This window comes from Gymnoscopelus microlampas (genome assembly GCF_963454915.1).
Source record: "Gymnoscopelus microlampas genome assembly, chromosome: 13".
Lineage (NCBI taxonomy): Eukaryota > Metazoa > Chordata > Actinopteri > Myctophiformes > Myctophidae > Gymnoscopelus > Gymnoscopelus microlampas.
Genome location: NC_139950.1, coordinates 599,729 through 617,500, shown reverse-complemented (window position 1 = coordinate 617,500; position 17,772 = coordinate 599,729). Strand labels below are relative to the sequence as shown.

The following is a 17,772-nucleotide window of genomic DNA, read 5'->3' as shown; positions in this document are numbered from 1 at the left end:
TTCTGTTTATACATGTATTTTTAAAAATCTATAAATATGCTGCAGGATGAATTAAACAAGTGAAGAAAACTTGTAAGATATTATGGATGAAATTGATCACACATACTGTACGAACCTGCGATAAAGTATTACAAAAAATATATCCAGTAAGATCATCGTCTAAAATATAGTTTATTAAATCATATTTAATAGTATAGGCTATATACTACGCTTATACTATTGTAATAAAAGTGTTATTTCCCCTTTTTTTCTTCCTAAAAATATTAAATAATATAAAACAATTTCTGTTTATATATGTATTACAAAATCTATAAAAATTAAACAAATGAAGAAAACTTACTGTAAGTTAAAAAAAAAAAAGAAGTAAGATATTATGGATGAAATGGATCACATATACGAACCTGCAATAAAGTATACAAAAAAAAAGAAATCCATTAAGTTCATCGTCTAAAATATAGTTTATTAAATCATATTTAAGCTAAATACTACGCTTATACTATTCTAATAAAAAGTGTTATTTCCAGGTGTAGTAAAGAGTGGAGAGATAAGATTAATATAGACCTATAGATAAGAGTCAAAATAAAGATACATTAAAAAAGTTAGAATACAAGTAAATGCAAAGGCCTTGCAAAATACAGACACAGATTAAATATCCATATATAATGTAATCACAACATTCAAATTTAAATTGTTAAATCTTTTGATTCTCTTATGGCTTTATTTAATGATTTTATTATGTTGTTTTATTAGATATGGTAAAACATGTTTATTTTTATATAAGGCACTTTGTAACTATTATTATTATCATTATTATTATTATTATTATTATTATTATTATTATTATTATTATTATTATTATTATTATTACTATTATTATTATTATTATTATTATTACTACTTATCGACAAAAGGAACTTAGAACAATAATTATGGCCTCAATGGTGTGTGTTATATCCCAAAGAATTATTGAGGTGTGGTGCACGCACGCACGCACGCACGCACGCACGCACACACGCAGACACTCAGGCAGGCAGGCAGGCAGGCACGCACGCACACGTTATACACAAAAGATTGGATGGATGGATGGATGGTTGGACGTTGTAAAGTAGGATCTTGTTCCTCTCGTTGTGATGGATGTTTTCACACAGTAAAATGCAGAGTGTTAATTTAACTGCTAAACATATCAGGAGGACTTTGCTCATAAGGAGCATTTTATGTAAGTGGAAGAAGTCTGTTAACACACCAATGCAAAACTAATGGGATTTTACAACGCATATCCACTTACACAGTGGTGGAAAAAGTACTCCAAATCTTTTCTTAAGTGATGAGTAAATACTGCAATGTAGACACACTGTTACAAGTACAAGTCCGGTAATCAAAATGTATTTGAGTAAAAGTACAAAAGTATTGGCATCAAAATATACTCAAAGTACCAAAAGTAAAATGTCCCATTTCAGGTTTTCAAATGTATAAAAATCTGTTGAAAATAGCAGATCTACAAGCTCACAATGCCTTGCATCGTGAGGCATTGTGAGCTTGTAGATAGGCTATTTTCAAATGGCCGAAATGCTGAAGTAGTTAATGTATGTTTGTAATGATAATCAAAATCTACAAAGTAACTAGTAACTAAAGTTTTCAAATAAATGTAGTAAAAGTACATTATTTGGATCCGAGATGTAGTGGAGTAGAAGTAAAAGTACTGAGAACTGGAAATACTCCAGGAAAGTAAAAAAATATCTCAAAATTGTACATAAGTACAGTACTTGAGTAAATGTACTAAGTTACTTTCCACCACTGCATATATCTACTTAAGTATGCTATGAGTGACCTCACAATCACATGTTCACATTCATTTGTGCATAATTCATCTTTTGAATCATTATTATGTAATCCTTTGGATCATTATAATTACGCACGCTGAAATGACATGAAGTAAAAAAGCACAGTTGTTCTATGCAGATGTTTTAAATGTGTCTGATGGATTAGAACTGTGAGGAGACATCAGAGCTGACAGCATTCTCCATGGACATGGTGTAAACTAAAGTAACTAAGTAGTACTTTACTTAAGTATAACATTTTGAGGTATTATTTTTACTTTACTGGAGTATTTTCAATTTTCTCTATTTTTACTTCTACTCCATATACACCTCAGTGACAAATACTATACTTTTACTCCACTATAATTATTTGAAAACTTTAGTTACTACGGTAGATACTTTGATTATTATTACAAAACATAAATTAACCACTTCAGCCCTATATACATTTTGGCCATTTGAAAATAGCCGATACGAGCTATAGTGTAGATCTGCTATTTTCAAAAGATTTGTATACATTTTATACATTTGAAAACTTGAAGTGGGACATTCTGCATAATGAGTACTTTCTACTTTTGGTACTTTAAGTACATTTTGATTATTTTTCACTCCGCTATACATTTCAAATAGACATATTGTACTTTTGACTCCACTGCATAGGAAAGGACTCTTGACAAAAAAAACATTGTGACAGATAAGCCCTATTTCAAATATATTGTGAAAATAGCAGATCTACAAGCTCACAACTGCTATTTTCACCATTTTAATACTTTTTCAATAACAGTAGTGCATTGATATTAAAAAAAGCTATTTGTACGTTTTGAATAATTGAGCATCGTACTTGAGTATAAATACTTGTCCACCACTGTGGAAATGAGACGCAGCCCCAAGTCAGACAGAGGTCACGTGTGAGAGGTCACGAGGCGACCTATGACCTATGATCTCTGCTGCCATCTTGAACTCGTCCTGCTGAGTTGAGACTTTGACTTTCTCCTTGAATCCCCCCAGAAGTATCTTTACTGAATGACTTTCTCCTTGAATCCCCCCAGAGTCAGTGGGAGAACCTCTACTGAAAAAGTAGCAATATTGATTGATTGATTGATTGATTGATTGATTGATTGATTGATTGATTGAACACTTTATTATTAACAGTAACAGGGATACACAGTCACACAATGATTTGTAGTTCTGAAGTATTCCACCAGAAGTTCAGAGAAAATCATTCAGTAAAGGTTCTTTCACTGACGATGAGACAAGTACTTGTCCCTTGTTTCAAATAGTAAAAATAAAATACTTCACTTTTATAAAGGCTAAATGTGAATTGATAGCAGCATGTTTATTTATCTTTTCTTGACTGCTGGTTATGCAGGAATAAGTTGTTGTCTTGGAGGATAAAGTTCACAGTTTAAACATTAAGCTACACTCTAATGTAGTATGTAGTGGCAATGTCCTGCCTCCAAAGGATAGATTTCCTTTATATGGGCACAAGAAAGAAAGAAACAATGCAATTGTATACTTCAGCTACAGGAAAATAGCCAATCTACAAGCTCACAACATGTCGCACTGCAACGCGTTGTGAGCTTGTAGATCGGCTATTTTGGAACAAGCTTTACAATACTTCACTTTTATAAACACTTTCTAAAATGTGAATTAATAGGCTGTGAACTGTATCCTCCAAGACAACAGGTTATGCAATGATGCAATGTAATCCAGTGTAATTGTGATCAACATAAAATAATAGAACTCCAGTATTGATTTATAAATGGCCAATGTGCAGGTGTTAAGTTGCTCATTCATTGCAGATTAATTGCCAGTGTGTTGTTGTGTCTGGTGGAACATACTGATGTTATTAACATGACTTGCCCATTGACTAGAGCAGTGGTTTTCAACCTTTTTCCTGCCAAGGACCCCTAAATTGATATACATTTGGCCGCGGACCCCCAATTGAAAATGTTTTGTGCCAGGGACCCCCATAAGCAAAGATATGAGTTAATTTTTCGCTCTAAAAAATATAAATATTCAAAGATATGCACACTTTTTTCAAGGTTTTTCAAAAATAGCAGATCTACAAGCTCATAGCGCGGCACCGAGTGCCGCGCTATGAGCTTGTAGATCTGCTATTTTTGAATAGCCAAAGCTAAGTGGTTAAAAATGATTGTGACGCTATTAACACATTTTGCTGGGGACCCCCTTGTACTCCCTCAAGGACCACTGGTGGTCCCCGGACCACTGGTTGAAAACCACTGGACTAGAGAGACATGGAGACTCCTGTTACTGAACAAACACTCTATAGCAATGATTACAATGTAACATTGTAACTATACTTACTGTATGTTTGCAAATGTATTGTAACCCTTAGTGATGATGTTTGAATATTTAGGTTCTAGCTTGCAGATTAGCCTTTTTTTTAACACTGGCAAAGACATCCCTGAATGCAAGTAGACCCTGTAAAACGGCTGTTTACAAAGACGATAACGTGGTTAATAATGTTTTCTTTGGGATGTACGTGACACGAAAATTACGGAAATACTAACGTGACTCGGGTGGGAATACGGACATTACCGCGAGTGACTGCAAAGACATAGTAAGTGGCAAATGTTTAATTACTATTAGCCATTTTGGCTAACTCTGGCTAACGCCGTTCCCTTCTGGTGTGGTTCGTACTGAGCCGAAATATTGCTGAAAGAAAATAAATATGCTCCAAAGAGTCAAATGTATAATGAAGAATTAAAAGTAGACGAAACAAAGCCTAAACAAACAAAGGACCTTGTGGCAAACTTTGTATTGAGATTTTACATGTTCTTGTTGTATAACATAAGCAAACAATGAAAGGGGACAGTGATAACAAGACACAAAAGGAATTTTGAATTTATAATAGATTAAACATCCTTCTCGTGTCACAGCTCACAAACCTTGCTGCTGTGTTTGCACGTTGTTGTACTTCACCCAACAGATATGTTTTCAAACTCTCCTTGGGTGATTGTAATCTGTGGGAAGTATGTGTCTCTGTTGTCTTGGCACAGTGGGCAAGTGGTTAGGAAGTGTAGCTCAGTTTTTTACCTAGTTTTGTGGGCTGTGGGTGCACAGTCTGTCTTCTCTTGGGAGCCAGGTCTGCCTATGGCGGCCTTTTTCGATCACAAGACTGCGTTTACTGAGTCTGTAGTAGTCAACGTTTTCCTTAGTTTTGGATCAGTCACAGTGCTCAGGTATTATGCCACTATGTATTCTCTGTTTAGAGCCAAATTAAGTGCTATTTATGGCACTCCATTTGGCTCCGGTTTTGGGTAGATTCTTTCCAGTGTGTAAGAGAGCTTTCTTTCTGTTTTCTTATCATTTGGTTTAGTCACGTTTGTTTTCCGTCTAGTGGTTGTGCTTGTGTTTGTGCACGGAGTCCCAGAACCAACTGGCCATAAGGGGACATCTCTCCAGGGTTTAACTGTATGTGAGGGTCTTTTTGTGGATGCGAGAGAGACTCTTCTCTCTCTTTCTGTCTCTCTCTCTCTCTCTCTCTCTCTCTCTCGCTCTCTCTCTCTCTCTCTCTCTCTCCCCCCCCTCCCCCCACCACCCCCATTCAGTTCAATTCAAACATACGTTTACATCGCCAAAGAAAGAGTGAAATAATAATCAGAAGTCCTGTGTAAACAGGACTATAGGGCGCATAGCATGTGGCGGACATTTTGTGGCGCAAAAGATAGCAACCCCATTAATCTTTCCCATATGATTTCCAAACATATTTATATACATTATTTCTTTGCCTGGAACCAAGCCATCCAGGCTCCTGGTGAATCAGGAGTGAGTCAAAAAATGTTTGAAAACCACAAAAAAAAAAGTTTTAATTAAATATAGTATTTAATATAATCAAGATCATGTTTAAAAGCACTTTAATTTCTCTATCAAGACATAAGTCCAAACTATATTCTGATGCCAAAATAATCAAAATTGGATTATCCAATCACAATCCAGGTCAAAAACCACATAAAATGTCTTTCACCAGCAGCCATTTTGGAAAATGGCAGCCATATTGTTGTTTTTTTGCGTGGCTAACAGGCTTTTGTGAAAAAGCAGGTCCAGAAGAAACTTTGTGGAAAATTTGGCGCTTGTATCACAAAGTGAACTATCGTGTCACTAAGCGCCCTGCCGAGACAATTAACACAATAACACATGTCATCCACAAATACAACCACTATATATGAGATGAGAAAATGACATTTAGGCCTACCTCCCCTTGTGGTCTCCTGATAAATGTTTTCTCAGGCAAATTTTAAAGAAAACACACACACACACACACACACACACACACACACACACACACACACACACACACACACACACACACACACACACACACACACACACACACACACACACACACACACACACACAGAAGACTGTGCATGTTGATGTTCTTTATATGTACAAATTATGGTCCCTATTTTGAATTTGTATTTATGATAATCATTTTCAGTGTCTGTTCTTTGTATTATCATTGAAGAGACTCTTGTTGACCACTGGTTGAAGAAACTGTAGATGTATGTGTTTAATGTTATTTTAAAAGCAGTTAAAACAGGTTGGTCAAAACTGACCAACCTGTTTTAACTGTTTTAACTGACCGTGAACACTGAAATAAGTAAGGGGATGTGCAGCGAACACTGCAGGAGGGGACAAAAGTACAATATTTGTCTCTGAGATGTAGTGGAGTATAAGTAAAAGTATTGACAATTGGAAATACTCCAGTTACGCCTCAAAATTGTTCTTAAGCGCACGCAGTACTTGAGTAAATGTACTTAGTTTCTTTCCACCACTGATGCAGTGATATTTGCATAGCAGCTGAGGGCCATCACTTGGAGGCCACCCACAGAGACACTCCTACCACCAAAGTGCTAATGCGGTGCCTACATCTATCTATAGCCCTAGCAGTGATATTTGTCTGGCCATGCCAGGCTAACATCTATCACATACATGGGCAACTGGCGGCTAGGGGGCCACATGCGGCCCCCACCTTCACTTAATGCGGCCCGCAGGTTAATATCGGATATACTAATATATTATTGATTTCAGCTGTTACAGTTCCAAGCTTCCAAAATGCATCGCGACGCGTTTTGAGTGCACAAATACAAATATAAAAACTAATTTAGCTCCTACAAGGACTGTGTCACATTGCAACTTTGTGACAGAATATGTATTATAAATTATATGACAATATAATGTGTGTGTGTGTGTGTGTGTGTGTGTGTGTGTGTGTGTGTGTGTGTGTGTGTGTGTGTGTGTGTCTGTCTCTCTCTCTGTCTCCCCCCTCTCTCTCTCTCTCTCTCTCTCTCTCTCTCTCTCTCTCTCTCTCTCTCTCTCTCTCTCTCTCTCTCTCTCTCTGTCTCCCCTCTCTCTCTCTCTCTGTATCCCCCCCCCCCCCCCCTCTCTCTCTCTCTCTCTCTCTCTCTCTCTCTCTCTCTCTCTCTCTCTCTCTCTCTCTTTCTCTCTCTCTCTCTGTCTCTCTCTCTCTCTCTCTCTCTCTCTCCATAGAGTCGTGTGTGAACAGGAAGAAGAGGTGTCCATACTCTAAGCAGCAGCTCAGAGAGTTGGAGAGAGAGTTTTTCTTCAACGTTTACATCAACAAGGAGAGACGAGTTCAGCTCTCACGCCTGCTGTGCCTGACCGACAGGTGTGTGTGTGTGTGTGTGTGTGTGTGTGTGTGTGTGCGTGCGTGCGTGCGTGCGTGCGTGCGTGCGTGCGTGCGTGCGTGCGTGCGTGCGTGCGTGCGTGTATTAATTGTGAGGACAAAACAAGTATAATAGAATTTCTGGAATAGACACTGGATCATTTCCTGGTCCTCACAAGGGAAATGGTTGTTTTATTTTTAGAATACTTTTTTAGAATCAGGAAAAGATTCATGTTGGGGTTAGGTTTAGGATTAGGCTTTCAGAAAGTTTAGGGATCAGATATAGAGATATGCCTGATTTATACTTAATTGCGCGCTTGTGTCGTGTACCGAAAAATAGCTGATCTACAAGCGCACAACGTGTCGCACTTTACCACTGCACCACCCTAGCGTGCATAGCCTACAATACAAAGTTGAGATGTGGGAGTCATCATATGCATGAATATGAACAGATAGAAAACATGATGGTTTAACAAGCAGATGACAGTTACATTCGTTGCAGTCCGGCAGAAACCAGCTAACTTTCCCCATAAATCAGCGCTATTGAACACCCTTTACGTCTGTGTGTTGATTAAAAAAAACATTGAACCAATGAAAAGTATTAAAAAGTGCTTCTGACAAAACCAGCTAACTCCATTGGATCCTCAAACTTTCTGCTAAACCAGCTAACTCCACCAAAGGGGGGTGGAGTTAGCTGGTTTTGCTGACTCCAGGCTCCACCCCCTTTTGACATCCAACCTCATTGTGAGCTTGGAGGTCCATTCAGCTGTTCTTATCAATGATGAACAAAACCTCCTAACTCCACTTTTTGTTTTGTTTTTGTCATTTCCTGAAAAAAATACATTTTGGAGTTAGCTGGTTTCTGCCGGACAGCAGAGATATATTTCACCAGGGCCTGTGGAGCACATGGCATCAGAAACATATTTATTATGTGTTTACACATCTTAAGAATGATTCAGTTATGCCCTGTACGCATTATAACTGTGTGTGTGTGTGTGTGTGTGTGTGTGTGTGTGTGTGTGTGTGTGTGTGTGTGTGTGTGTGTGTGTGTGTGTGTGTGTGTGTGTGTGTGTGTGTGTCTGACTTCTTTTAATCTTAAAGTGTGCTCTTTCATCTCTTTGTGTCAAATAAGATTTTTCAATAGCAAATTTTGTTGTGTTCATATTTTTTGTCATCTGAAATGTTTTAGTTTTAATGTCGTTTTGTGAGCTTGTAGAGCGACTTCGGTTTCGTTTTTATTTTGTTTGTGTCAGTGAAAAAAGTCGCCGAACATTTTTTGTCATAGTTTTAGTCGATTATTAACACTGTTTTACTTATATATAAAACTTCTTCTTCTTCTCTTCTTCTTCTTCTTCTTCTTCTTCTTCTTCTTCTTCTTCTTCTTCTTCTTCTTCTTCTTCTTCTTCTTCTTCTTCTTCTTCTTCTGCAGACAGGTGAAGATCTGGTTCCAGAATCGACGGATGAAAGAGAAGAAACTGAACAGAGAAAGACTCCAGTACTATACATCCAACCTGCTGTTCTGATGCATCCAACCATATCCAACCTTCTGTTGCGATGGATGCAGACACAGCAAACATCCGTCTTCATCCACTTACCCGGAGTCGGGTCGCAGAGGGAAACCGTTCCAACAGAGATTTCTAAACTCAATCTTTCCCGGACCACGTTAACTACTTCATGCTGGGGGGGATTGTGAGGACGTTCCCATGCAGGCCAGAGATATAATCCCCCCATCTAGTGCTTGGTGGTCTGCCCCGGGGCCTCCTGCTGTGGGACAGAGAACTGGAGACACACCGGAAGCATCTGTACCAGATGCCCCGGATCACCGCAACTGTCTCCTCTCCAAGTGAAGGAGCTGCAGGGCTGTCACGATTATGACATGTTACTTGCCGATTAATTGTCGCTCAAATATTTGCAATTAGCGATTTAATTGTGGTTTTGTCGTTGAACATTGGCACATTACGAATAGAAATTACATTTCTGTTTGGCCTTTTAGGCTTCACAAACAAAAAGGTGCACCGGGAAGATTTGACAAATAACATAACATCATTTAATCTTGCCTTTGGACCACAAGGTCATGGGTTTGATCCCGGGCACTTCCAACATAGCATATGAGTAGCACGGCTCGAGTGCGGTAAGTCATGCAGAAAGTACTTGGAGCTGATGGTAGGTGTTGCACTCCACCTCAGCAATCCATCTCCCAGGGGTCTAACGCATTGTAACAGGGACAGACTTATTATCTCCATGAACATGTTTGGATTTCCCACTGATTTGCCCATGAATTTAGCCTGGTAAACCCTCCCTCCGGAAATCTCATTTGTAATTAATTTCAGGAGTGAGTCTGGCATGATCGCCCATTCTGCAATTTTGGCTGTGGGCTGGAGTTGGGCGGTAGTAATACCGTTTACTGACAACCCCTTCAGCCAGTGCATTTTTACCACTTCCAGACTAATGTGAAGCAACGGGACTTTTGAGGCGGTCATGCCCAAAATGGGTTGCCTTATTCGGATACATGCGTGCCACTGCCCGCCCCTGCCGGTTCTCTAAATTTTTATTTTTAAATAGGCTCTGTCATGATTAATTGACCACATGTATGAAGTTAAACAACTAAATTCTATCCAAACGATATCTTATAAGTAAATTCTGTGCCTCAAAATAGAAGTTTGAGAGCTTTTTGATGTTTTAAAACAGCAGAGAAAATAGCGGACAGAAAAGATGGCTGCCATTCGTGTTTTGTCGGCTGCACTCAGACTGCACTCGGTGACATTCGGGCTCACTCGAACTCGTCACCTGATTGGCCAACTTTCGCTATCAATCACAGAACGATGAGCGACGGCGCTGATAGGCTCGTTTTTTTGGTAATGCGCTAGAAACGCCCATACAAGCCTTCAGGCCAGACTCCTTCCTGAAATAAAATGGAAATGAGATTTTCCGGAGGGAGGGTTTACCAGGCTACCATGAATTGCCAATGACAGGCCCATTGAAATTCTCAAACGTTGCATTCTGTACACAACTAACCTTCTGCTCTGATGGACGGAGCAAAGCATGGAGGGATGACTCGATTCAAATGAAAAATGAACGGCCTGCATGGAGATATCAGAATGTTGTTTCGTTTTTTGGTCAGTAATCATTATTCCAAGTTCTCGATCTGTGTAGGAGAAGACTGATAAACCTGTTTCAAATATCACTTGCTTATTCTCTTCTCAAGAGAGCTTTTAAATATTCCTCTTGCCAGCTGAAGATGTTTGGTTTGTTTGGAAGGAAGAATGAGTCAGTGAAACGCAGACTGCGAGTGTGTTATGTTACACACTGTAGTAAAGTAGTTCATAGTTACACCTTTAACTCTGTATGTGTTGTACATTATATACCGTAGCACATGATTATAATTGTACCTTTAACTTTCTAAGTGTGGTACGTACATTACAGTGATTCTCAACCTTTTCAGGCTGCGACCCTCCAAAATAATCATATTTGAACTGGGGACCCCCTGGGGACCCCCCCACCCTGACAGGAGTTGAGGCATTCCATTTAGTTGGACTCGGTTCCACAGATAAATATTGTGGAAAATAACCGTTTGAACATTTCTGTTTGGCCTCTTAGGCTTCGTAAACAAAAGGTACACAGGGAAGATATGACAATCACTTAAATAATTTAAGAACTTTATACTATTAAAACACGAATAGATCTACAAGCTCAAACTACCAACATTCTCAGGCTAAGCAATTTGACAATTTGGCCAATGTTTGACCATTTTTTATGATATAGTTTACTGATTACTTTGAATGCAGTAATGGTATTTCTTTTCTTAGTATTAAAAAGGTCTTAAAAGTCCTTCGATTGTCACTTCACTGTCATCTGGGGACCCCCCAAAATCATGTGGGGACCCGGCCCACAAGTTGCGAACCACTGCATACATAGTACATGGTTTACATTCACATTCACTCTATTTAACCATACGTTACGGTTGCCAAAATCACACATGAAACCTAGTGAACCCAATTCTGGGCAAATATTATGTCCAGCAAAAAATAGCAGATATGTCATGTTGTGAGTTTTGTCGGCTATTTTTGGCAAAGGTATTTAAAGGGAAAAAAGGAGGGGGCCTGGCATAAAGCCCTGGAGGATCCCGCGGTCTGTCAACTTAGTATAAAGGATTTAAATGGTTAACCCATTGAGACCTGAAGCCGATTCTACATGTCTCCTAAATCCCAACAGCATTCTGAAACACGCATGTTTCTATATCAGTGGTGCTCAATCTTTTTCATGTCAAGGACCCCCAAAATGATATGTATTTGGCCGCGGACCCCCATCAAAATATTTTGTTCCAGGGACCCCCAGAAGCAAAGATTTGAGTTCAAAATGTTCGCTTTGAAAATATATATATTCAAAGATTTGCACACATTTTCATGATTTTTCAAAAATAGCAGATATACAAGCTCATAGCACGGCACCGTGTCTTTAGCTCAAATCTGAAAATGACACAGTTCCAAGTCTTAAATGGTTAAGACACTCGAACCCTCTTTAGCAATGTAGAGGGAGGGGTAATAGAATGCACTTTGATATGTATACGCACACATCGCATGTCTGTCTCCGTGTTCCATCTTTTATGTTTCTTTCATAAATCAATGCCCTATTTTGGACTTTGTCGTAAGCCGTGTCATGCAAAAGTACTGAAAGTAGTAGCTCTGCTATTTTCACTTTTATTTTTACATTTTGAAATATGATATTATATTACAGTTTTGGATAATCATTACACCAAACTGATGTACATGTCTACAGTATATATACAGACATGTATACTGTCATGTGAGCTGAAAGAAGCATGATTATTCAGATGTTTCATTTTAAACTCCATCTTCAAATAACATACAGTACTCCAACTGAAAATTATAATCATTATACACTTGAAGCTAATAAATGGGTCCTCTCTCCTGACTGGATGAAATTGGCAAATCAACTGAAAATGTATTCTTACATTTACAGCATATTTAATAATGAATTAACAGCCATCATGAGTTATGTTTTGATTAACGTTGTGTATTATTCTTCTTTCATTGATGAGGTCTCAGTCTGGTGGCTGTAGTGGCTTAATATATATAATATCATATCATATAATATAATAATTTAGTTTTATATATTTGCTTGTGCTGCTGTGCAGATCATGCATTCTGTCCACAGCATGCATGATCTGCATTGCAATGGCAAGACCATTCAATAATTCAATATGTATAAAACACACACACACACACACACACACACACACACACACACACACACACACACACACACACACACACACACACACACACACACACACACACACACAAACTTAACCACTTTAACTTTCTCTAAAAAAAAAAAGATTCAAAAATAGCACAGATCTACAAGCTCACAACATCTCGCATCGGCTGCTATACTTTTGTGTGACACTGCAGTATGACGAAGTATAGGGCATTCATTTTCATATTCTGCCTAACAACAACGCATTATGTATATTTTATTATTGGGTGATGTTAGAATAGATTTTGGATATCATAATATATATATTATTTTTTTATTCCACGATATTTGTAACCCATTTTTTCACCCAGTGCCAATTGCCTAAGCTTGTAATCCTGGGCGCTAGTACGCGCTACTCTCCCTCTGCCAGCCTGGGGAGAGCCCCCAACTGAGCTCATGCTTCCTTCAATGCATGAGGAGTTAGCAGGCCGCTTCTTATCACCTGACAGGGAGGAGTTTCCCCGGTAGGACGTAACGCGTGGAAGGCATTCCTAAACCAATAATTTGATCAAATTGTTGGCTTAGGAATTTGACGAAAATTAAAAAATCTCCATGAATTCAATGCTTCATGGGGTGTGTAATTGATATAAAATAAGTATTTTTTGGGGTGAACTACTCCTTTAAGCCATATTTTATACTTTCAAAATGTGTCAAAAATGTTCAAAAGTAGCAGATCTACAAGCAACATGGAATGTTTTATGAACATTTTTTTATCCTACCCTTTAATAACTTTGATGACATTCCCTGAAGATGTGAACCATTAGGCAGAACTTAAAATGTATTTTACACATTAATACAATATGTACACATATCTATATGAATATATCAAACCTCACAACATCACATACCAGCATGTTCAGCCTTGTTTATTGTTTCTGGACAATCTCACTTTATTATTATTTGTATTATTATTGTAATATTATTGTTATTTATTTAATCACAATGTTTACGTTATGAAATGTTTGTGCTCACAGGCAGACAATTGTACTGAGGAAATGTTGCGAGTGCACACATTTTAAAATGACCTTATGTGATGGATTTTACAATGAAATCCTATGTAATATCTGACATACTGTATGCAAATGTGCCTCTTGGTTTGAGTGTGTGTGTGTGTGTGTGTGTGTGTGTGTGTGTGTGTGTGTGTGTGTGTGTGTGTGTGTGTGTGTGTGTGTGTGTGTGTGTGTGTGTGTGTGTGTGTGTGTGTGTGTGTGTGTGTTTCTACAATGATTTTAACATTTTAGTTTTTTTTTCAGACTTTGAAAATGCAGCCATTGACAAATAAATGATGAGCTTGGTTATCAGCATCTAAAATGATTTAAATCACCAATTTTTACAATAAATGAAATCAAATATTTACAGCTTCAAATAAACATATATTTACCTATTGTGATATTTTTGCACGACATTTATTTTAATCTTATTAGAACACCGAAAATATTTAAAATATATATGAGGAGTATACTAACATAACAGAAAAAGGATAGAAAAAACTTGAGAAAAATGTTGGAGTGTTGGAAAATTATGGTAATGTAAGTTATGCTTCAGTCAAAATATTGATTGATAATTAATTGATTAAGTGTTAACCACTTAAACACTAGTTCATTTTTTATAGCAAAAATTGCAGATCTACAAGTCGCTGTATTTGCTATGTTGGAACTTTTTCTGTTGTTCTTTCTCATTCTTTTAACAAAATGTAACATTTTGGCCGTTAATGACATATGCCCATATATGGTGCAGGTTGAAAGTGGTTTAATGGCAAACTTAAAGGCCTCCCATGATGCATCTACTGTTTTCAGCTATATGCAGTGGTGGAAAGTAACTAAGTAAATTTACTCAAGTACTGTACTTAAGTACATACATCGCAGATGCAAATATTGTACTTTTACTCCACTACAATTATTTGAAAACTTTATTTTATACCTAAAGGCTATTAGAAAATAGCCGATCTACAAGCTCGTACATCTGCTATTTTCAACTATTTTAGTACACAGAGAAAAATGCTGGGTTATTTATCTACCCAGATGCTGGGTTATCAAATGGTTGACCCATTATGGGTTATGGCTGACCTATCATGGGTTATGGCTGACCCATCATGGGTTAACCATTATAAACCATAACCCATATGGGTAATTTTGTACAACCCATTGGGTGAGTCAACGTGGCTGACCCATGATGGGTTAACTATAACCCAAAATGGGTAATTTTGTACAACCCATTGGGTGAGTCAACCTATTTACTCAGTACATGGGTTATGGCTGACCCATCATGGGTTAACCATAACCCATAATGGGTCATTTTGTACAACCCATTGGCTGAGTCAACCCAAGTACTCACTATGGGTTGTTTTAAGACCATTGTGGGTTATTTGTGCACTGCAAAACCAGATGATGCTGGCTTGTAATCATAACTTTTCCTTTTTAATACAACAAAGGTTTGTGCCAAAAGTCGTTTTAGCTTGAAATAATTCATTGATAACGTCTCAACTACATGGAAGTTGGCATAATTAAAATCGTACAGTATGTTCAGTCAAATTCTTCAGTGAGCCCACTCAAGTTGAGTCTTTTTTATTCCACTTCTGCTCACACAACACAGTCTCATTCCCAAGAAGTCTCATGTTGACATTTTGTGCAGAACTAGTACAATACGCACGGAATGTGTCTATATATCTATCTTTTTTTTTATTTGTATATTTGAGTGAATGAGTTGTGATGTATGACTTCCCTTCAATCCAGCCTAGTGTTGTGGTGGCTTAGCGGTATTGTTCCAGGACTCCAGTTTTTTAACCTTTGGGCTAGCTGGTTCGAATCTGGGATAATGCAAACATGTCAATATAATTGTATGTTTTGCCTTCTTGATTGTGTGTGTACCCTGAAGACTTCAGTTGGTTAAATGATCACTTATCTTGTGTATACTTAATTACAGATGCTCATAATATTATGGAGATAATAATTTTATATAATATTATAATAATTAATAATGCACAAAAACAAATTTCACCCACTTTTTTACTCTGCTACGACAAGCTCACAAGTGAACTTTGCTTACTTTGTTTTATTGGCTTAAGTCGGCTACTTTGCGGATGGAGTACCGTTTTTATTCAGTGTTCAATGTGTTCATAATATGTAGCCATACTGGTGACTGGTGGTAGATTAATACTCTTGTCTCTTGACAAGACTCAAGGTTGTACTTTATTGTTACATCTTGTGTACAGGTACATAAGAGTAAAACTTATTTTGGTTTGGCTTCCTTCAGACAATGCAGCAGCATAGATAATAACAACAGCACCATCCCGGACTTGAACCGGTGACCCCATGGAGACTCACTTGGTGCAGAAGGCCTCAAATCGAAGCCTGCTCTATATTTTCATTTGCTTTTTTAAGATCACGCGCGGACCGTGCATGCCACCGGTTCGGGCCTGGTACCAACCGATTCGTATCGGTGGGTAGACTGACATATGTCAGAATTGTAAAGTTTTGTCAAATCGTCTTTAAGATAATCATAAATATGTATCTACAGGGAAAAGTAAGGGTCGAAAACCAAATCAAAAACCAGATTATTGATCAGCGCGTCACCCTGAACGCGTCAATATAACTCTCCTCACACACAGACTTACCGTTCTCCAACCCTAATTCTTAATTGATTAGGGTTACAGGTTCGCTATCTCGTTTAATAACTCGGAAACGATAAGGAGTTGGATTCCGATTTCGAGATATGTTGTTCAGTTTTTTGAGACGAACAAGGGGATATCTTGTTTGTCCCGGTACAACACTCCTAAGTTGGCTTCCTCCTCTTTCGGAAGGTACATAGGGGTATACAACCTAACACCATCCTGAAGGAAGATCTGAAATTTTGAAAAGTGTCGTACCAGGACATATAAGATATCCACTTGTTCGTCTCAAAAAACTGAACAACATATCTCGAAATTAGACCCCAAGTCCTTATCGTTGTCGAGTTATTGAGAGGGAAAGATTGTCAGCTTTGCAGTCTTTTTGCTGGCCTTTGACCTTTTTCAGTGTCCTAAAAAATCAGGCCCGGTGCCATTAAATCCGGCTTACTCTCAATATGGATTGAGTGAAGTTTCAGATTTTTAAAAAATATCTGGAGCGATTAGTTCCAGAAAATGTGCTCGACGCCGCACGTTTAATTGAAATTTAATGTACTGTACTGTACTGTACTGTACTGTACTGTACTGTAATGAACTGTATGTTACTGTACTGTAATGCATGCTACTGTACTTTACTGTACTGTACTGTAATGTATGATACAATACTGTACTGTAAGCTGGGCCCAGTTGTCCAAGTTGTCAGCTTTGCAGTCTTTTTGCTGACCTTTGACCTTTGTCAGTGTCCTAAAAAATCAGGCCCGGTGCCATTAAATCCGGCTTACTCTCAATATGGATTGAGTGAAGTTTCAGATTTTTAAAAAATATCTGGAGCGATTAGTTCCAGAAAATGTGCTCGACGCCGCACGTTTAATTGAAATTTAATGTACTGTACTGTACTGTACTGTACTGTACTGTACTGTACTGTAATGAACTGTATGTTACTGTACTGTAATGCATGCTACTGTACTTTACTGTACTGTACTGTAATGTATGATACAATACTGTACTGTAAGCTGGGCCCAGTTGTCCAAGTGCCCACGTTACCCTGGAGACATGATTCTCCACTTGGACCAATTTACATGAATTTTCGGCATATTCTTTGAGGTATTTTATTGATTTATATTATATTTTAAACTACATATCTTATGTGCATTAAAATAATACTGTGGTATCACCACTTTTAGTAGGCTAAAACATCCTGAGAGCGAAGTGGGTATATAATATAATATAATTAATGGATCAAGGAATGTTTCTTTACTATTATAATTATTTATAAATTAAATGGTACACAACCATTTTCATTCAGAATCCTAAAAGTGTGGAATGTGCCCTCCATATCCGGTCAAATTCCTCCACACCCCGCCTCCCTCCAGTCCTCGTTCACTTCCTACTTCCTCGCGCTCAGTGTCTCTGACTTACAT

General features: G+C 37.9%; 1 protein-coding gene across 1 annotated transcript in view; it reads left to right on the top strand.

Annotated features, from left to right (window-relative positions):
• The window catches only part of LOC311058112 (homeobox protein Hox-D11-like), a gene marked incomplete at both ends in the record, with an annotated part of 10,421 nt that extends 1,428 nt beyond the window's left edge, over positions 1-8,993 (top strand). The window contains 2 exons of the mRNA XM_084075418.1: positions 7,335-7,473; positions 8,900-8,993. Of these exons, the coding sequence (XP_083931544.1) occupies positions 7,335-7,473; positions 8,900-8,993 (233 nt within the window). The remainder of the gene's footprint in view (positions 1-7,334; positions 7,474-8,899) is intronic.
• Positions 8,994-17,772: the final 8,779 nt, after the last annotated feature.